Genomic DNA, 20,279 nt, shown 5'->3' on the forward strand with positions numbered 1-20,279 from the left:
TTAAAAAATACAAAAGTTATAAATGCATTGAATCCAATTACCACTCATATCATGAACAGGACAGGAGAGGTAAATCATAGTAAACCAATTACCTACTTTAACAAGGAAGACCCAAAGACAACTTGGTGACAATACCTGTATATATGTCCAGAGGTCTGTCAAGTGGATTTCTGGAATAGAACTTTAAGAGGTGCACTTGTGTAGTCAGTCCTACATAGATGTCCTCGGGGAAAGAAGAGAGTTGAGAGTCTATCCTCTGAGAAGATGGTCAATGTGAGCTAAGAGAGAGGGAGAATTCTTTACTCTGCGATGTTCCAGCTGCATCTGCACAGGAAGTTCTCACTGTGCTAAGGTGAAGTGCGCTGCCCCCGCACAAGGCGCTCAGAACAAAGGGACTTTCAGTTGTTTGGGTTAAAGCATCACTAATGAGGCCGCTGGTGTTAATTTCAAAGCCTGGCTGGAGCCACTGACATGCTTGAACTTCTGCAGTAAGCAATTTGTCTACCAAAGACTTAGCTGGTGTCCAAACATTTTTTAGAATACAGTTTTTCTCATTCTCAGGATGGTCATTTTGCCTATCTGTCCTCTAAAACAGGACTTCTGTAACGTATTGACTACACAGAAGGAGATAGAGGAACCTCTCTGCCACTTCATCTTTTAATTTTTCCCTAGTCTCTGTCAGAACCCTCCATATAAAAACCCTACAACAAAAGGTGTAATTGCCATGGGCACAGCAACTTTGTCACTAGAAGAACTAGTGGGAGCAGCACTGGTTTCAGCAAAATCAGAATCAACATCAGAAGAGTCTCTGAAACTAATGGTTTCAGTATCAGTACCCTCATAGTCTCTTTCATTCCTTTTACTAGTCACTTTAGTGCCTAGGTCAATAGCAGAAACAGGCACAGGACAAAGACAGTCTCTGATTTGGGTAAGTGGGCAGATGGTGGGAAATGCTGCCAGAATGTGATGTGGGGATAAAAGCAGGAACCAGGGGTGAAAGTAACATAGAAGACTTATCAATACGGGGCCCGGAGCCTGGAAGGGGCGGGGCCTCAGGAGTAAGGGGCGGGGCTGTGGCGTCAGCCTCCCCCAAGCAGCCCTTCCACGCTGCCCGGCCCACGCCACCTGAGGCTCCGGTGGCGATTTAAAGGGCCTGGGGCTCCGGCCACTACCACGGTAGCGGTGGTGGTGGCCAGGAGCCCCGGGCCCTTTTAAATCATAAGGACCCGTACATTGGCTGCATAAGGGCCTGTATCAGTGGCCACTTCGTACCGGTACGCTGTATCAGCCCATACCGGCCCACTTTCACCTCTGGCAGGAACCCAACCCAGCCACCACATTGCTCCTACAATGGAGGAATCTTAGAGTTCAGCCTTGTCTACTCTACACAGTTTTGTCAGCAAAAGGCAACTTTTGTCGACAAAACAGTGACAGTGTACACACTACAATGCTCCTCCCACTGACAAAACTCTCCTGCTTTGCCAACAAAATAAAGCCACCTCGACAAGAGGCATGGAGCTTTTTTCAGAAAGTTATATTGACAAAGCATCAGTGTAGACACTGCATTTGTTACATCACCATAACTGGCCTCCAGGAGGTATCTCACAATGCCCACCATGACCGCTCTGCCCACTGATTTGAACTCCGCTGCCCGGCATCCAGCTACACAGGTATGTGCCCCTCCACTTTCAAAGCCCCAGGAAGCTTTGAAATTCCTCAGCATGGAGAGATCACATAGGTATTGCCCAGCTAAGCATGTCAGCTCCCTGCCTGGACTACAGGGGAGGGGATGGATTTTCTTGGGGAGAGGAGGTTGTGGGACAACTCAGAGGGAATTACAGAATGTAAACATTAATGCAGAATCCTGCTCTCCCGGCACTAGGCCCACCGTGGTCGGCAGGCTGCTGCTGGGTGCGGGGAAGAGACTCCTGCTGTGCTGTGCTGTGTAGAGCCAGGGAGGGAGGTGGAGGCTGATATTGAGGTGTCCCCCTCCCCCTGCTGGTGTACCGGTCTCTGCTGAGCTGGGGTGATGGGGACAGGGGGACACCAGCTGTCTGTGTACCAGCTTCTGCCTCAGGACTGGTTGCTTTCGGCTGCTGTCTGAACTCAATGAGACAGTGTGCTTACACACTCACTCTCCCCCCGACACCCACACCCACCCCATCTCTGCCTCTCTCTCACACACACACTCCTTGTCAGACACTCTCCCCCTCCACCTACACACACTTCTGTGGGATTCTTGTGTTACTGTTCAGAGCTGTCAGTTTGGTCATATTACCGAGTGCTACTTTAAAAAGTGATTTAAAATGTGTTACTTTTCGGGCACACACAGAAATCATTACAAGATTCACATCATGGAACAAACAAACAATGCCAGGCTCAGCACACAACAGAACACACATCACTGTGCCTCAGTGTTAATATGCTCCTTCAAGGCAACCCCCAGCTAAGGAGTCCCCCATTGGGATTCTCTTACAGCCTTGTGTTCATAACACACAGCACAATACTGAACAGCAGTATGCTTTCAGACAGAGATGGCTGGGTTGCAGGTTACCAGGACAGTTGAAAAGTGGCTGGCAATCTAGTAGGATGCCCATGGAATGATGGGATTGGTGGGTGTTAGTCTAGGAGCAAACACATCTGAAATACTGATACCTAGTCAATATTCATAACTTCCAATACAAAAATGATACATGCATAGAAATAGGGTAATCATATCCAGCAAATCATAATTTTTCCATTGACACCTTACATGATACACTTTTTACAAGATGTGTTGCAATCGACTAACAGTGGCAATATTAATGATTATAATTGGTCATGTTTCAATCATACAGCCTCACACAAACCCTTCCCAAAATACCATGTGCCCAGTTGCACGGTGGGATAGCTACCCACAGTGCACTGCTCTCTGCACTGATGCAAGAGTTGCCATTGTGAATGTGTTCCACCGACATAAGGAGCATAATGTGGACATGCAACAGCGATTTAATTACAACAGGGGCTGTACGGCAGCATAATTTGCAACAACTAAATTCTGTAGTATAAACAAAACCTTAGTGAAACCTTGTTTTTCACTCATGAGGATGCTTCTTATGGAGGATGTTAGGAGACACGGGAGGAAGCAATACTCTCAGCCATGTGACTCACTGTAGGAACACAGGACAGAAACTGAGAATGATGAAGCTGATTGATTGATCCCAGACATGGTGTGGGAAAATCCTTACGAAAATAATCTCACTGAAATTAGAGACAGCGTGGATTGGTTTGAATAGAATACTAAAAGGCTTGGAACTTTGCCCAAAACTCAAACTCAGGCCAATCTTTTGGTTACACCAGTGACTGTAATTACACAGTATATAGGGTGCCAGTACTCTGTAATTACACTGTGGTTATGTTCTAAAGCTAGTTACCCTCCTATATAATAGGCAGTTAATAACATCACTAAAATATCTACTACCCCTTTGGTTTCATATGTCATAATATATACACTTTTAGACTGCAGGTCCGTTAGCTACAGTGTAATGTATTTACTTGACTAGGCTCTTATTAGTTAGTGACAGGTACAGGTATTATAAAACACAAGCAGTGTTCACTGAATTAGAAGCGTAATCAATCATTGATTCTGATCCAGTGCCATTTATTTCATTTAATTTGGCAGTTCCTGAACATCCTGATTTCAGCTAGAAAAATAAATAAAGGGAGACAGGTTACTTGAGAAGTTCCCAGCCTGTTGCAGGAAACTCCCCATGAAACTATGTATCTGGGAGAATTCCAGGCCAGAAATGTCTAGGCATGATAATGATCTCATGTTTATGTAACCTCCCTGATAAATTACTGGCTGTCCTACTAGGCAAGCACTGTTTTTTTGCACAGATTCTCCAACAACTCTCAAAAGGATTGTGGTGCCTTCTGGTGCAAGAGTCCTCCCCAAGAAATAGATTAAATCTCAGGGCTTAAACAAACGGGAGCCTCTCTAGAACATTTATTATGAAGTATTACTATAAATAATGGTAACTAGTTGAGTAAAGAGTGTATGTTGTTCATTTACTGCATCATCACTGCTTTTCTAGTTTGTTCACTTCAGGCTTCACCCAAAACCCACTGAAGTCAATAGAAAGAAGCCCACTGACTTCAGTTGGCTTGGATCATAGCCATGTTTACTAATGCACCTGTCAGAAATTGATAAGAGATCATTAATGCAAAGCAGTTAGATTAAATAGTATTTCAGAGCTAGGTCCATAAAAAGGCATAGGCCAAGATTTTTAATACCTAACAGATTTAGCAATCTAAATATCATTTCAAAAGGGATTTAGGAGTCTAAATACCATCAACTCTCAATGGAATGTAGACTCCTAAGTGCTGAGAGCAGCAATGCTTAAATAACTTTGTAGATCCAGGTCCTAGACACCTAACTACTATTTTAGGAATCTAAGTCCAACATTTATATCCCACTGAGATCCTCAAAATCCCTGCTCAGATGCCTCCTAATTCTGTAGGTTCTTAAAGTCCTTTCACAGATGTGATTTAGGCCACAACCCTCTCCTTGGCATTTCCTACTGGTTAGCTCCCCAATCAGTGTGTTGGCTTTTGTGGATCCCATTCTTAGGTGCCTAACTCTCCATACACATTGCATAGAGAGCCTGGACATCTAACTTGACGATGTGGATTCCACTAGTTGGCAAGGAACCTTAAAAGTATAGTGCTGCAACACTGAGAATTGCGGTGTTTTAGACTGTGTCTACACTATGGAGACAGCCTACACTGACAGTATGGGAACATCGTCTCCCTGAACGAAGTTGACTATGTTGACAGAATCATTCTTTCATTGATATAGCTGTATCTACACTGGTAATTATAGGTTTCAGAGTAGCAGCCGTGTTAGTCTGTATCCGCAAAAAGAACAGGAGTACTTGTGGCACCTTAGAGACTAACAAATTTATTAGAGCATAAGCTTTCGTGGACTACAGTCCACTTCTTCGGATGCATCCTTATGCTCTAATAAATTTGTTAGTCTCTAAGGTGCCACAAGTACTGGTAATTATGTCAACATAGCTATGTCAGTCAGGGGTGTGGTTTTTCACACTCCTGACCAAAATAGTGATGTTTACCTAAATTTTAAGTGTAGACAAAGCTTAGGTTCTTTAACAGATCTACTCCAGAGACTTTTCCCAATTATTTCTGTTCTATGAAGATTTTAAGTCCAATATTTTCAATATTTGGTTTCCTACAGTTGGGCACCTAACCAAGTGGCCTGACTTTCAGTAGTGCACTTACAGCTCTTCTTGTCTTTAAGATTTGTATACAATTTTTGCAGAGCATTTTAAAAAAAGTAGAAGTGATCAAAGTTTGTTCTTTGAAAATTACAAAACCCACTTCAAACAATACATTTTTCATGAAAATTTAATATCATTCAAAATTTCTCATTTCAAAATGAAATTTATCATTTAAAATTGAATTGAAAACTTTTGGTTTTCATTATTAATATTCTTCCTTCTTCCCTGTCCCTCTTTCTCCTCTGGAAATGCTGGAGAAGGGGAGAATGGAAACCCGGGGGGAGAATCGTTTTCATTTCAAAAAGAAAACTTTTTATTTAAATAAACAAAAACAAAAAAATCCACACTACCACAAAAAACCTGGGAACATTATTTCATTTCCTTCAAATTGTTTTGCAGAATATAATTGTTATTTTGACCAGATCTAATTAACAGATGAGAGAGAAAGAGAGAGAACGACTTCTATTTTAGATTATGTGATTTAGAATTAACATTACCCATTGTTTTCTAAAGTGATTTGACTTTCCTCTAGGTGAAAACATAATAAGCAAAGTGGATGTAGTTTTCATTCAATTCTACAAAAGAAGATCAAGTTTTTGTTCCCATCTCCCCGTGACATAGTATATACAGTAACTATATAAACCTGAAATAAACCATGAGACTAGTCTGAGAACATAGAATCACATAGTATACTTCTCTGAAAGAAAAGAAACAGAATTTTTTTTCAGTTTCCACTCTACTGGGTAATCAATATTAATATCACTATTTGTAGCAGGCAATAAAGGCAGTTCAATTGACAGTAAACAGGAAAATGTTTAGTGGTAATCTAAAATTGGCGTAACTGTACAGAGTTTTTGCAAAATGGGTGCAGAGGTTTCCCAGCCCCCCATTGAAGTGAGATTTTCCATTAAGATTATGGCTACCAAGTGGGTTTGACTATAGAGACTTCCGTTGCAAAGAGCTGCCGCAACTTAATAAATGTGTTATCTTGCTTGACCCGCCCTGCAAAAAAATAGCTGAAATGAAACAGCAGCAGCTCAGTTTCTCACAGACACTAATACACAGCCTCAAGGTGTTCACTGAAAAGCTTAACTAGATCAGTTTAAATGTTACAGTTATCAAGCAACAGCATCTGCAAACCAAACTAGTTAGGCACTTTTACTAAATAATGTGCAATTGTTCAACTTCATAAATGAATCTAAGGCCTTCTCTGCACACAGACTTGCGCCAGTGTATTTAAAGGGGATGGACTAGATGACAGTGCACATCAGGGACCCTGCCTGCAGCCCCAGGCCCATCACTAACACCAGTCTGCTGTAGAGCTCTGCATGGGGACACTCTCTGCAGCTGAGGATACCTGAGGCCTGGCTCCAGCCCCAAATTTAACATCATTGCCAGGCTGTTCTGCAGCCTTGCAAGAGGGACACTGCTGCTGCTGCTGCTTCTTTTCCTCAGACCTGCTCCACCCCAGAATTAGTACCTGGCCAGGCTGTTCTATCGCCTGCAGGGAGGGACAATGTGCTGCTGCTGGGGACACATGAGTCCTGGCTGCATCCCCCAACTGACGCCCTTTCTGGGTTGCTCTATAGCCCTGCAGGGAAAGGAGTCCTGCTAGCTATGCAGGGGAAGACCAAAACCTGGTTTCACCCACTACTGACATCACTGCTGACACAAAACACAGCTCTGAGTGGTCTCCTGCTGCTGCAGTGACCATGAGGCCTAGCTCCAAACGTAGCATTAGTCTCACTGTTGGGCTGGTAAATAGCGCAGCAGGAAGGGAGACATAAATGACTGCTGCTGCTCTGCTCGTGCTGCTCCCGAGAAACCGTGAGGCCTATCTTAATACCCTAGACCTGGCATCCTAGTTACGCTGCTCTACCGCCCTGAAAGGATACACACTCTGCTACTTCCCTCATGGCTGGTTTCATCCCTGGAACTGACATAACTGCCGGTTGTTTGAGTGTCCTGTGAGGAAGAGGGCTCAGTTGCTGCCCCAACTTTGGAAGTGATGCACTGTAGCTACTGATTTGCTCTCATGGCTGCCCTCTCATTGCAGATACTAATTCCCTCAGGCCCTTATTGTGGACACTGAGATGCTGCTACTAGAACTGCCTATATCTCCCTCCTACATGCCCAGGGCTATGAGAGAGGAAGGGATAGAGACACTCCACTCTGGGGGAAATGCTATTTGGGCTGCTTGTCACCCACTCTGTGTCCTCTTGCAACACAGACAAGAAGTCCCTGCTCCACACAAGGACTGTATTGTTACCGGAGTGATCTATATCTGTACATATGTAAATAGTTAAGAGGTAATATGCCAGTATATGGCACTCAGGCATGTGTTTCAGAGTTCCTAGGCTCTATGTAGTACCAATAAACATTTGTTTTTGTACACTGAAAATGGCTTCCTTTGTGCAGCACTTAACACCTAGGTTTAGCCTGGCCTAAGCAGTCATGGAATGGAACTGCTTGCTGACTACACTACGTACACCCTCTTGCCAACCCCTACTCATCTATATAAGGTAACTATATGATCCCCATTACTATAGTATCTGAGCTCCTCATAACCTTAAATGTATTTAGACTTTCAACACCCTAATGAGGTAAGGAAGAACTTTTATACAGAGCTGGTCAAATTTTTTCAAGCAGAACACATTTCTGTCAGAAAATGAGGATTCATTGTTAAGTGAGAACATGTTGATTCCATCAAAACTTTTGACAGAAACCCAGCAGGTGAGCAGGTAGCAAGCTGGCCAGCCTGCCTGACTCATTTCCTGCCAGCTTCCCCACCCATCTCCCTCCCCAAGCTCTATAGCTCCTTGGCAGCCTGCTTGGTAGGAAGCTTGGGAGACAGGGCTTCTTGGGCTTTGTGAGCTACCTGGCAGGGAGATTGGGAGCTGGGGCTCCCTTGGCTTCCAGGCACCCTGGCAACCCACCTAACCCCCACCTGGGGAGTTGAGTGGTCAGCTCCCTGCACTGGCTGGATTCCCAGGCTGTCCAGCTGACCAGAAATTTAGCTCCCAAACCCCTTGGGCAGCTGGCTCCCTTCCCACACCGCCTATCTGCTCAGGCAGCTGGTTCCTGATTCAGGATGATTATTTTTTTTAATGAAATTTTTTCATAGGAGGGAAACTCTGTTTCTCAACCAGCCCTATTCTTATGCCATTTTACACATCCTGCAGATTTACATTTTAAAGCCTATCGGGGGTGGGGGGCTAAGTTTTAACTCAACCTGCCCCTGTGTAACCACAAACTCCCTTGCCTTCTTTAAGTTTTTACCTCATGTTAGCTAACTCATGTTAAGGACACACCTTTTTATTTCCCCAGTAAAGACAAGGCCTTGCTCATTTTGCTTTTTTGCTAAAACAATGCAGGAGCTTCCACCTCCCTCTATGTCATGTCATACAGAAACAATGAGATTCAGACACCACAATATTGTGAAATATGGAGCCTGCAATTTTATATACAAGTATTGCGTAGCTGGGATAACTACCTCACACTACCCAGCGGGGTTGCTCCAGTTTGGCTCTCAACTGATACCAGTGGACCCAGTGTACTCTAACTCTGTACCCTCGACTTGCCAATGGACCCTGACTAGAAGCCACTGTCCCAATCTACTCCCCTCTTCCACACCAGAGGTAGGAGAGAGCAAATAAAGGGAGCACCAAGCTGCATGAGAAAGAGCGGCACACCCCTTCACCATGCAGTGCAGTGCTCAGGGCCAATGCCCATAGAAACCATTAGGTTACAGGGCCCTTTGCTGGACCCTTTCTAGCCCACCAACTGTACTGGAACCTGCCACAGGGGACAAGAGCAATCAGCTTGACATCCACCCTCAGCCTGCTGGATAACTAGAAAGGAACTCCACCCACCACTTGAGGTCCTCCAAGAAAATATCTGCCCCACATCAGAGAAGTGCACTCCATCCTTTGAAACATTTGTGGAACAGCATACTTAGTTCCCACGTGGGAAATGAAGGTACCCTGCCCCCTATCATTTTAATATAAGTACCAACTTCACCATTTCATGTCTTTCCCAGCTCGGTCAATCTTGCCTAGTCTGGTTGCACCAGCCTAACGAAAATCACTTTTCAGATCAATGTAGTATAACAGACTGTGACAGAATGGTGGGAGCCAAAAGCTGGGCCAGCATTCTGGTCACTAAGGCTTTGTCTACACTGGCACTTTTGTCAGCAAAACTTTTGCTGGTCAGGGGTGTAAAAAAACACCCCCCGACCGATATAAGTTTCACCAACAAAAGCACTAGTGTGGACAGCGCTGTATCAGCGGGAGTTGCTCTCCCACCAGCATAGCTACCACTGCTCATGGGGAGTGGTTTAATTATGCTGGTGGGAGACCTCTCACTACCAGAGATCCGTTCTGGTTCTAGCACTGCTTGCTAGGTGGTACTCTCCTTATAACTAATAGTTAAAGCTCTCACTTAGGAGACCTTCATTCAAATCCTCACTCTGCCTGATTTAGAACAAGGATCTGAACCTGAGTCTCCCATGTGAGTGCCCTAACCACTGGGCTATGAAGTCATTCTCTTTCTTGGCCAATAAATGTTTAATAGAAAGTGGAACAAGTCCAATAGGAGAGATTGAGAGAAAACAGAATACCCAATAGCCCAATGATTAGGCTTTGCACATGCCCCCTTGCAGAAATTTAGGTGCCTTGGAGGCCTTACTGGTGGAAGCTTAGGTGCCGAGGCCTTTTGGCACCTACAGTATTAGGCAGAAGCTAAGCATTGGGGATGGGGGGGAAGTGAATGCTGGTGTTGCGTAAATGTTGGACTTAGGTGCTTAACTGCCCTCTTTAGGTCCCCTTGTGAATCGTGCTCCAAGCTTAATTAAAGTGATTATAAATCAATTTTAGTTAAACCACTGTGATTTTTGTGAATGTAAGAGGGAATCTAAGTGCAGCTTACACTTGGTTAAAATCAAGATTATCCCATCTACTTTCTTCCCTGGTTGGTTCTTGATCTTGCAAACTCAGTGTTAAAAGAAAACAACCATTTATCATGAGGCAAAAAACAGAACAAAACAAAACATGGAATTACAAATGCAGAACTTTATGACATAGGGAGTATGGGATGCAATAAAATAAAAATAAACCCAGTTTCTTATCTTCATGGTGAACTAATTGATCTTTAAAATAAACTCTGCCATTCCCAGCCATGTTTGATAAATCCGCATGCATGGTAGGAGTGTTTTGGTTGGCTGTGGAAATTTCTGAAAGGGACATGGTTTATCATCAGAAGTTGCTGCTCCTCACTGAAAATGACAACTCTGCAAACTCAAGGGGTGAATTATCTTTCCCTTTGGAATGTCGTCGGTTATGATTGCCATGGATACTGTAATCTTCCTTGTGCCCGTTCAGGAGCCTTTTTCTGAGTAGCCCTCTTTTCACAAATATAGCGATATTGGCCTGTACAGTTATGGGAGAAGGCTTCCCCAGCTTTGAAAAGTGCACATTTTTCTCCAGGCTCTTGTATCTTTACTGGCAAACTTTTAAAAGAAACATTTTACTGTCAGACATACCAGACTTGGTGAAATCACAAACAAACATAAAATTGATGTGCCTAAATCTTGAGGGTAGATGCCAGATATAGACAAAGAAAGAAATAGCTTTGGTATGATTCAGGACCCAGGACAAGCAGAACAATATTCTTGTAATGTATTTGTGTATGTGTCATCTGACTTTATTACTTTGACCCTTTAAATCCTGCTCAGTTTGGAACATTCATTAACAGCACTTCTAGAAACTCTATAAACAACTCTGATGGAAATTCAATCAGTGATAACTCTATTTGTCCTTCAAAAAGTCTGTGCTTTGAAATCATGGATCCAGATAGCTCAGTCTGAATCTTCATATTTTTATCCATAACATAACAAAACAAAAAAATCCTCTCAACAAGAAAAACTCAGCTCTGTAACCAAAACAAAACATATGTAGGACAAGTCAAATGTGTTCAGAGACCCACGTCCTGCTTCCAATCAGCAAACCCCACTCTCTATTTCCAAGAAGGAGCTCAGCCCATATATATGATCTTTCTGAGCCTACCTAGACTCAGCTGAACCTGATGGCTTGGTCTCTGAAACCCCTTGGAGGGATTAAACCAGCCCTTTCCCCACAAAAGCCATGCCACTGTCTGACTCAATGCCTCTTTCTAGAGGAAACATCAGCCCAGGTGTGTCAGGGCTGTGGGACCTACTTTAGGGTATCGAATAATCTTTATTCCCCTTCCCATTGACATAGTAAAAATTTGGTAAGAAATACACTAGGATATAAAAAAACTGAACCATTTCTAGGTGTGCCTGAGATTTACAGGTCAGTGGAGTGGGCTGTGCCATCCTGCCACACCCAGCTATGACCCATTGCCATACGGGATAATCTAATCCAGTGAAATGAGGCCTGAGACTTTATGAAATCCTGTGTGGAAACAAAAGCAAATCAGCTCAAACCCCGGTATGAGTGTGTGGATATAAGGGATGGGAGGGAAGCTAATGAGTCATGGTCACAGCCAGTATGCTGAGGTCCCCGGATGTTGGCCAAACACATTCTCCTTTTTCCCCAGAAGACCTTTCAGTACATTTTACAGAAAATATTTCTGAAATGTAATTCCTTCCTCCCACTCATCCTGCCTACTTTCCCTCTGGCTGGGGAAAACTGATGGGGACTCTCTAGGGAAACTGCTTCTACAACGTCATTAATTATCTAGGGGAATTACTGTGGAAGGAGAAGAAACACTCTCTTCTCAGTGAGCAGAGAGCACAAGCTTTCTCTTGGGCCTTGTTAGTGAGATACTAGAAATACATTTTGGTCTCTCGCCACACCCCCATCCATCCCTCAGTAGCTGTACTGAGCATTAAACCTTAGACCTGGTGTCGTCACACTTCCTTTAAGCCCTTCAGGTAGTTTTAGAATTTTTATTCATTCCCTTCTCTGGTGCCCATAGTCTGGTCAAGCTTTCTTAGGAAATTTAGCATGGAAAACAAAACAGGGCAGTTTAGTGGGTCACATTATCCTGACAACATGGACCATTCATTTTATAACCATATTCTACTTCCCCATCACAGGGATATATGGCAGGTATAGTTTAGAATATACAGGAAACAAAACAACAGGGTAAATTGCCTACCAGCTCTTCCTTGTTCTCTATTTTAAGCAGTAGGGATCTCCAAGAAGAGCAGTATTCTTTACTCTTGTGCCATGTTTTCATTTCCTTCGAAAAATGGTAACACTTCTCTCCATGCTGTATCCAGCTCTCTGGGCAAGGTCTACATTTATCTCCTTGAAAAAGAGACATTATAGATCCATCACATTTCTGTGTGATGCAGTTTCATGTGAGGGGTCATAACGTATTAGCTGCACTGGCATGTTCGTGCACCACCATTCTATACTGGAACAGAGTCTTCAAGTGGCACAAGTCTGTGATTTGAAAATAAAAGTAATTAATTCTGCTGCTGAGTCTGTGTGTCTCAGGTTCAGCTGATGCTGACCATGAATTTGGGACTATTAGAAAACAAACATGCAGAATCATCCCTGGTCCAGCATAGCCTCGCCCTCCTTACTGACAGGAAGCTAGCACCATTAATGGAACTAGGCCAGGCACCATTTGCCCCAGAGAAGAACATACGTGCAACCAATGTAACAGAGAAGAGGCCGAACTGCAGAGTCACTGTCTGCTCAAAGGTCCAACATATGGGCAGGTGCAAGTGAGATACATCCCCAGATTATCAGGAATGATAAAGATTTTTCCATTAAATAGTGAAAAGGAAAAACTGGGCATAAGCCTGCAACTTAATTTTTTTTTAAAGAAAGACTCCAGGATTTCTCTCATCTGCCACCTTTTAGCACTGTCCTTGGCATGTGCGTCTGCAAGCATAGTCCTAGAATGGAAGAGCTTGATCAGGGGTTTGGGGGAAATTTTGAACAGGTGTATGCTACATCCCATTAGTGTGCTGACTTAATGCTGATCCACTTAAATGCTGACCCAGTCTCGTCAGTGAATTGCTATTATCAATGGTCACAGAAATTGCAATTATTTGTGGGCCCCATGAACAAAAGAGGAAATGAGAGCACCCAGGGAGGAAGGAAACATCATATATGACATAGGTGACATGAATGAGACATGAGTCAGTTTGTCATTTGTGGGTCACATCCTGACACTCCCAAAGGAACAGGAAGGAATTAGGTGACATACATTAAAAAAAGATATGCCCGTGTTTCAAAACCCTGAAGTTAGAGTGACAGGGATCATTGAGTTTAACCTATGCTGGATTCCAAACATTTTTGCATAGAATTTTTTTGTGGCTTTCAGTGTTAACAACAATTAGCTCAGGCCCTTGGGCAGTGTGTGCACAGGGAGAGAGGAACCCTGAGAAAGCTCTTTTGTTAATAATGACAAAGTGACCAGGAGTCTACTGAAACACCAATGTTATTTTATAGGCTATAACAGAATAGTGAACGTGAGTCACTACCTTTCATGTTCACAATATTTGTGAGGTTTGTGTTCTTTGCTTGGAGATCATCTCTTTGCTGGTGGCAGATTTCCAGTGTTTTCTGCAGTTGGGTGATATTGTCCACAATTTCACATTGCTTGTTGAGGGTTTTGTTCTGCAGAACTAAAATTCAGAATAAATTCACACATACTGTACCACTTGTAAATTTTGTAAGTTTTTATAAGTTACCTTTTGTTCTATAGGTCTGCTTAGAGATATGTTTATTTTTTCAGATTTTTTTGGTAGTTAAGGAGCTAGCAAAATAGTAAACGCTACTTGGATATTAAAAAGAGCACTGGATGGTTTTAAAATGGAACATATGCAAAAACAATTGACAATTTAGTTTGATTTCTAATCTCTGGGGTGGAGGCAGAGAATATTTTAAGAGACTGAAAGACTGTCAGTTCTTAAGGGCTGATGCACCACTCTGTTACTCCAGTTTTGTGTCATCATCACTCCAATGAAATCAAAACTAGATATACTGGTGCTGCCAATATCCAAGCTAAGTAGCAAGGAAAACAGGTAGAGATTTAGGTAGAATGAAGTAACAGGAGTGCACATGGATGTGCTCAAAAAAACAAACAAACAAAAAAAAAACCCTAAATAGAGATAAAATCCATTAAAATATTGCTGTAACTCAGAGGTAAAGCACACATCATTGCTACCATGAAATCCAAACGAGCCATGTTGCGCTGGATGAGAGAACCCGAAAAATCTGATGCCTTATCAAAAGAGATGGAGAAATCACTGGAAGGAAGGAGGGAGCTGTCCATAAATTACATGACATTTTTGGGTGATTTTCAAGACCCACCCACTCCCTTGTAACACTGGAAAAACATGTACAAATAAGGACTCACCTACCTAATGCATTATATAATTTATAGACAGTCCCGAAGGAAGGAAGGAAGGAAGGAAGGAAGGAAGGAAGGAAAGAGACCTAGAAGTATAATCTTGAGTGCAACTTTGAAATCCACTAAGTAAAAGGTTCAGAAGAAAAGATGCAAAGTGAAAACATTTAACAATAATACCAGACAAAAGAAGGAAGGAATCAATTGATGAAAGAATTGATTGGTGGAAGGAGTAGATGTTTTCAGGGTACATGGGAGGGAGAAGAGGACAGAAGAAAGGGAGGAGTTAATCTTCTCTTTGAAGAAGTCCTCAAGATTCTGCACCTGGCTGCTTACTGACTCAAGTAAAGCTCTCAATGATCTTGTCTAGACTACAGTTTTTGGATGTGTCTGCTAAAATCAATGAACACCACATAACCAAAAAATCTAATCTAGACAAGGACAAGGACAAAAATCTAATCTCTACTCTCCATTATCCTCTCTCTCCTGGTCCTCTACTCTACACAGATCCTGAACATGATTTTTTGTACAGTGGTTTGTGGGTCATGAACAGAGGAGATTAAGAAAAATTAAAAAAAAAAAAAAAAAAAAAACATCTGGGAAAGGCAGCAAGAAACACCAAACAAACAAGCACATGAACAAAAAGCAACACTGCAAGGCATAACACAAGCTCAACACATTGTGTTCCTCACAACAAAGTGCTTCTGCAACAGGGAAACCACAGCAGCCTTTTTAGTGTGAGTGGGAAATTCGGGAAGTCATGGGGCATGGGGAACAGGGGTCTGTTGGGGCAGAGAGGAGGTAGAAAATGCTTTAGTCTAATCACAGGAATTGGCTGAGGAGGATGCAAGGTGCTCAGTATATCTGGGCCTATTTGTCTGTTGCCATATTCTTCTGTCTATATGTGAGTTTATTTTGTTTCAGTGCCATCATTTTGGGGTCCTGCTGTGCACGCATTCCCGTTGCAACTTCCCCAGTGTCCATAGTTTAACAGACTTTCCCTAAGAGGGTGCATGACTTCATTATTCTCCACCAAGTGTCCCATACAATTATATGACCAGTTCATCTATGATTAGTTTGTCATTATTTCGGTGATTTCCTGTAATTCCCAAAGGTACAGGAAGGAATCAGGTGATGCCTATAGGGAATGGATACGCCCATGTCTCAAAACCCTGATGCCAGTGAGCCAACGATCATTGAGTATGACCCCTGCTGGGTGCCCAACACTTCCCGCAAAGATTCTTTTGTGTCTTTCCTTTCTATTAACACTTAGCTCAGGCCCTGGGGCAGTTTGTGCACAGGGAGAGAAGGAACCTGAGAAAGCTCTTTTGTTAATAAGGACAAGGGGGATGAAGATTCTAATGAAACAAAAATGTTACTCTAATGGCTATAACAGAATAGTGAGCTTCAATTGATACCTTTAATGTTCACAATATTTGTGAGGTTTGTGTTCTTTGCTTGGAGATCATCTTTTTGCTGATGGCAGATTTCCAGAGTGTTCTGCAGTTGGGTGAGGTTATGCAATAATTCATGCTGTTTGTTGGGGTTTTCATTCTGGAGAACTTAAATTAACAATAAAGTAACAAAAACTGTGCCACATAAAACTGAAACTACAGTGACCTTTATTAAATCAATTGTCTTTTGCTCTATAAGTCCGCTAAGAGAAATATTTATTTTCTTTAGATTTATTTTGGTATTTGAGGAGCTCGCAAGTTAGTAAAGCACTACTTGGCTAGTAAAAGAAAAAGACTGTGGTTTTGTAACCTGGCTAACAGACCATGTGCAAAAACATAATATATAACCTACACTGATTTTTAATCTCTGTTAAATTGGGGGAAAGGGTAGTGTTACTATCCCAAGCTCAACACAAAGAATAAGTTTTGCTCCATGTTAGTCATCAAAATGAGGCACCACTTATACAGATTGTTTTCAAAATATGATCATGCTCTGAGCTCCACTGGGCTCCTCCTCAGTGGGGCCTGAATATACCCATAGGCTCTCCTAGGCTTCTTTGGCATGGCTCCTTTTTGTCCAAGGGGGAATTTAAAAAGTATTATCTCTGAAATGCCAGCCATGTCGAGCACCAGAATTAGCTGTTTCTCAAGGCAGATTGTGCTGATTTGTGACCCCCCCCCTCTCCTTTCTTACATGAGGAATTAAATAGTTACAGTTAGCATTTAAATTATCATCAGTGGGCATCTGAGTTAACACCTCACTGAGAGGAATGGGGTAGCTCATCCCTTTCAGGGCTATTTTTCCAGAATTGTTTTTATATGGAGATATACCTTAGACCTGGAAGGGACCTTGAAAGGTCATTGAGTGTAGTTCTCTGCCTTCACAGCAGGACCAAGTACTGTCCCTGACAGATTTTTGCCCCAGTTCCCTAAATGGCCCCCTCAAGGACTGAGTTCACAATCCTGGGTTTAGTAGGCCAATGCTCAAACCACTGAGCTATCCCTCCCCGTCCCTTTAGCATCTTTTGAGGTTTTCTTTGCAACCATAATAATAGACAGGTTTCAGAGTAGCAGCCGTGTTAGTCTGTATCCGCAAAAAGAACAGGAGTACTTGTGGCACCTTAGAGACTAACAAATTTATTAGAGCATAAGCTTTCGTGGACTACAGCCCACTTCTTCGGATGCATCCAAAGAAGTGGGCTGTAGTCCACGAAAGCTTATGCTCTAAGAAATTTGTTAGTCTCTAAGGTGCCACAAGTACTCCTTTTCTTTTTGCATAATAATAGACAGACTTTTTACAAATGAAAGCTGGGATTCTGCAAAACTAAATAGCATCATCTAAAAAAAAATTGTTAGGGGGCCATTCAGATGAGAGGGCACAATCGTGACATGGGAAATATCTGCACAGCATTGTCCTTCTCACAAATAAGCTCTTCTACAAGCGGCGAACCACAACAATCTGCTGAAAGGAAACCACAACCTTGTTTTAGTCAGAGTGGGCAAATAAAGACATCAAGGATTAGGAAACCCATCTGAGTAGAACGGGAGGTGGGAAATGATCTAGTCTAATCATAGGAAATAGATGAAGATGCAAGCTTGTTATTATATCTGAACATGTGGTTTCTTCTACATCTGAGTCATCTATAGGGTATGGTTTTCAAATTGTCTGTTAAATGATAGTGTTGATGGTGTAGATAAACAAAGTAGCACTTTGCCAGTTAGTGCTGTGGAGAGGGGTGAGCTTGAAGGTCTTTCTGTAGTAAAGCCTTTTTGTCTCTTGAATTTGTGACTCTCTCTCTCTCTCCATAGGCCAGGTCTACAGTAGAAACTTTTGGCAGTTTAGCAATGTCAGCTTGGGGTGTGATTTTTGCAATATTATTTTACTGACTAAAACCCTAGTGTAAACACAGTTATACTGGTAAAAAAGTGTTTTTACCAATACAACTTAATTTGCTCAGGGACCCGTTATAAGCTATACCATCAAAATCACCTTTTTGCCAGTATAAGCTGCATCTACTTAGCACAGTTTGCTGGTATATCTATACTGGCAAACCATTTCTAGTGTAGATATGGCCTTATTGATGAGTTTATCTTGTTCCAATGTCATCATGTTAAATTCTTTTGTGCATTAATATTTTGTGCAAATTTCCAAGTAGTCATAGTTTAACAACATTTCCGTTAGTGTGTGTCTCTAGCTTAATCTCCACCAAGTGTCCCATAAAATTATTTGATTACATCAGCTTTGATTAGTTTGCTCTTCCCATAGAAAAGAATCATTGCATTTGATATGGTTCCACATGGGAAATTATTAGTTAAATTGGAGAAGATGGGGATTAATATGAGAACTGAAAGGTGGATAAGGATCTGGTTAAAGGAGCAACTACAATGGGTCATAGTGAAAGATGAACTGTCAGGCTGCGGAGAGGTTACTAGTGGAGTTCTCTGCGTTCGGTTTTGGGACCAATCTTATTTAACATTTTTATTAATGACCTTCTCACAAAAAGTGAGAGTGTGCTAATAACATTTACAGATGACACAAAGTTGGGAAGTATTGCCAATACAAAGGAGGACTGGAATATTATACAAGATCTGGATGACTTGTAAATTGGAGTAATAGAAATGGGATGAAATTTTAATAGTACAAAGTGCAAGGTCATACACTTAGGGACTAAAAACAAGAATTTTTGCTATAAATTGGGGACTTATCAGTTGGAAGCGACAGAGGAAGATGGCTATATTGGTTGGTCACAGGATGACTAGGAGCCATCAGTGTGATGCAGCCATGATAAAAGCTAATGCAGTGCTAGGATGCATTAGGCGAGGTATTTCCAGTAGAGACAGGGAAGTGTTAGTACCATTATACAAGGGAGACCTGGTGAGACCTCATCTGGAATACTATGTGCAATTCTGGTCTCCCATGTTTATGAAAAATGAATTCAAACTGGAACAGGTGTGGAGAAGGGTTAATGAGATGATCCGAGGAATAGAAAACCTACTTTATGAGAGGAAACTCAAAAAGCTTGGCTTGTTTAGCCTAACCAAAATAAAGTTGAGGGGAGATATGATTGCTCTCTATAAATACATCAGAGGGCTAAATACCAGGGAGGGAGAGGAGTTATTTAAGTTAAGTTAATGCAGGGGATGGTATGATGCCTGAGGTAAGAGGGGAAATGGGAAGCACAAGCAGGAGAGCGCAAGAGGGGAGGACTCCTGCTTCATACTGAGAAAGCAGGACGATCAGCAAGTTATCGTAAGTGCCTATACACAAATGCAAGAAGCCTGGGAAACAAGCAGGGAGAACTGGAAGTCCTGGCACAGTCAGGGAACTATGATGCGATTGGAATAACAGAGATTTGGTGGGATAACTCACATGACTGGAGTACTGTCATGGATGGATATAAACTGTTCAGGAAGGACAGGCAGAGCAGAAAAGGTGGGGGAGTTACATTGTATGTAAGAGAGGAGCATGACTGCTCAGAGCTCAGGTATAAAACTGCAGAAAAACCTGAGAGTCTCTGGATAAAGTTGAGAAGTGTGAGCAACAAAGGTGATATCGTGGTCGGAGTCTGCTATGCACCACCAGACCAGGGGGATGAGGTGGACAAGGCTTTCTTCTGGCATATGCAGAAGTCGCTAGATCGTAGGCCCTGGTTCTCATGGGAGACTTTAATCACCCTGATATCAGCTGGGAGAGCAACACAGCGGTGCACAGAAAATCTAGGAAGTTTTTGCAAAGTGTAGGGGACAATTTCATGGTGCAAGTGCTGGAGGAACCAACTAGGGGCAGAGCTTTTCTTGACCTGCTGCTCACAAACAGGGAAGAATTAGTGTCACCATCTCTCAGGGCAGAGTCCTGCACTTAAATCAGCCTGTGGTTTTACCTTCCAAGAAGAGGAATGGCAGGAGAGCCATCAAAAGAAGGATTGCCCCTGCTCCTGTCCCTCTTAAGTGAGAACAGAGCAAAGGGGAGACTGCCACCCCAGATTTGGGAGAAATGACATTCACTTGATTGCAAGGCTCTTTTCAAATGCATCAGTATGGTCTAATAAAAGCAGTTAAAATGCCTGGTCTTCTTTTGTGAATTAATTTCCTCTTTTACTAGACTACAATTTTAAGGGATCATTCCGTTGGTCAGGTAGCTACATTGATAATATGGTATAAAAGCCTAGAAAGATAGAACTCAATCATTTCATTAAGA

At 42.4% G+C, this 20,279-nt stretch overlaps 1 protein-coding gene across 1 annotated transcript in view; it reads right to left on the reverse strand.

Moving 5' to 3' along the window:
- Nucleotides 1–149: 149 nt before the first annotated feature.
- The window catches only part of LOC128843706 (T-cell surface glycoprotein YE1/48-like), a 40,382-nt gene continuing 20,252 nt past the window's right edge, over nt 150–20,279 (reverse strand). Inside the window, exons 4-6 of the mRNA XM_054040754.1 lie at nt 16,046–16,189; nt 13,759–13,902; nt 150–278 (exon numbers count right to left, since the gene is read on the reverse strand). Of these exons, the coding sequence (XP_053896729.1) occupies nt 250–278; nt 13,759–13,902; nt 16,046–16,189 (317 nt within the window). The 3' untranslated portion in view covers nt 150–249. The remainder of the gene's footprint in view (nt 279–13,758; nt 13,903–16,045; nt 16,190–20,279) is intronic.

This window comes from Malaclemys terrapin, chromosome 1 (genome assembly GCF_027887155.1).
Source record: "Malaclemys terrapin pileata isolate rMalTer1 chromosome 1, rMalTer1.hap1, whole genome shotgun sequence".
Classification (NCBI taxonomy): domain Eukaryota; kingdom Metazoa; phylum Chordata; order Testudines; family Emydidae; genus Malaclemys; species Malaclemys terrapin.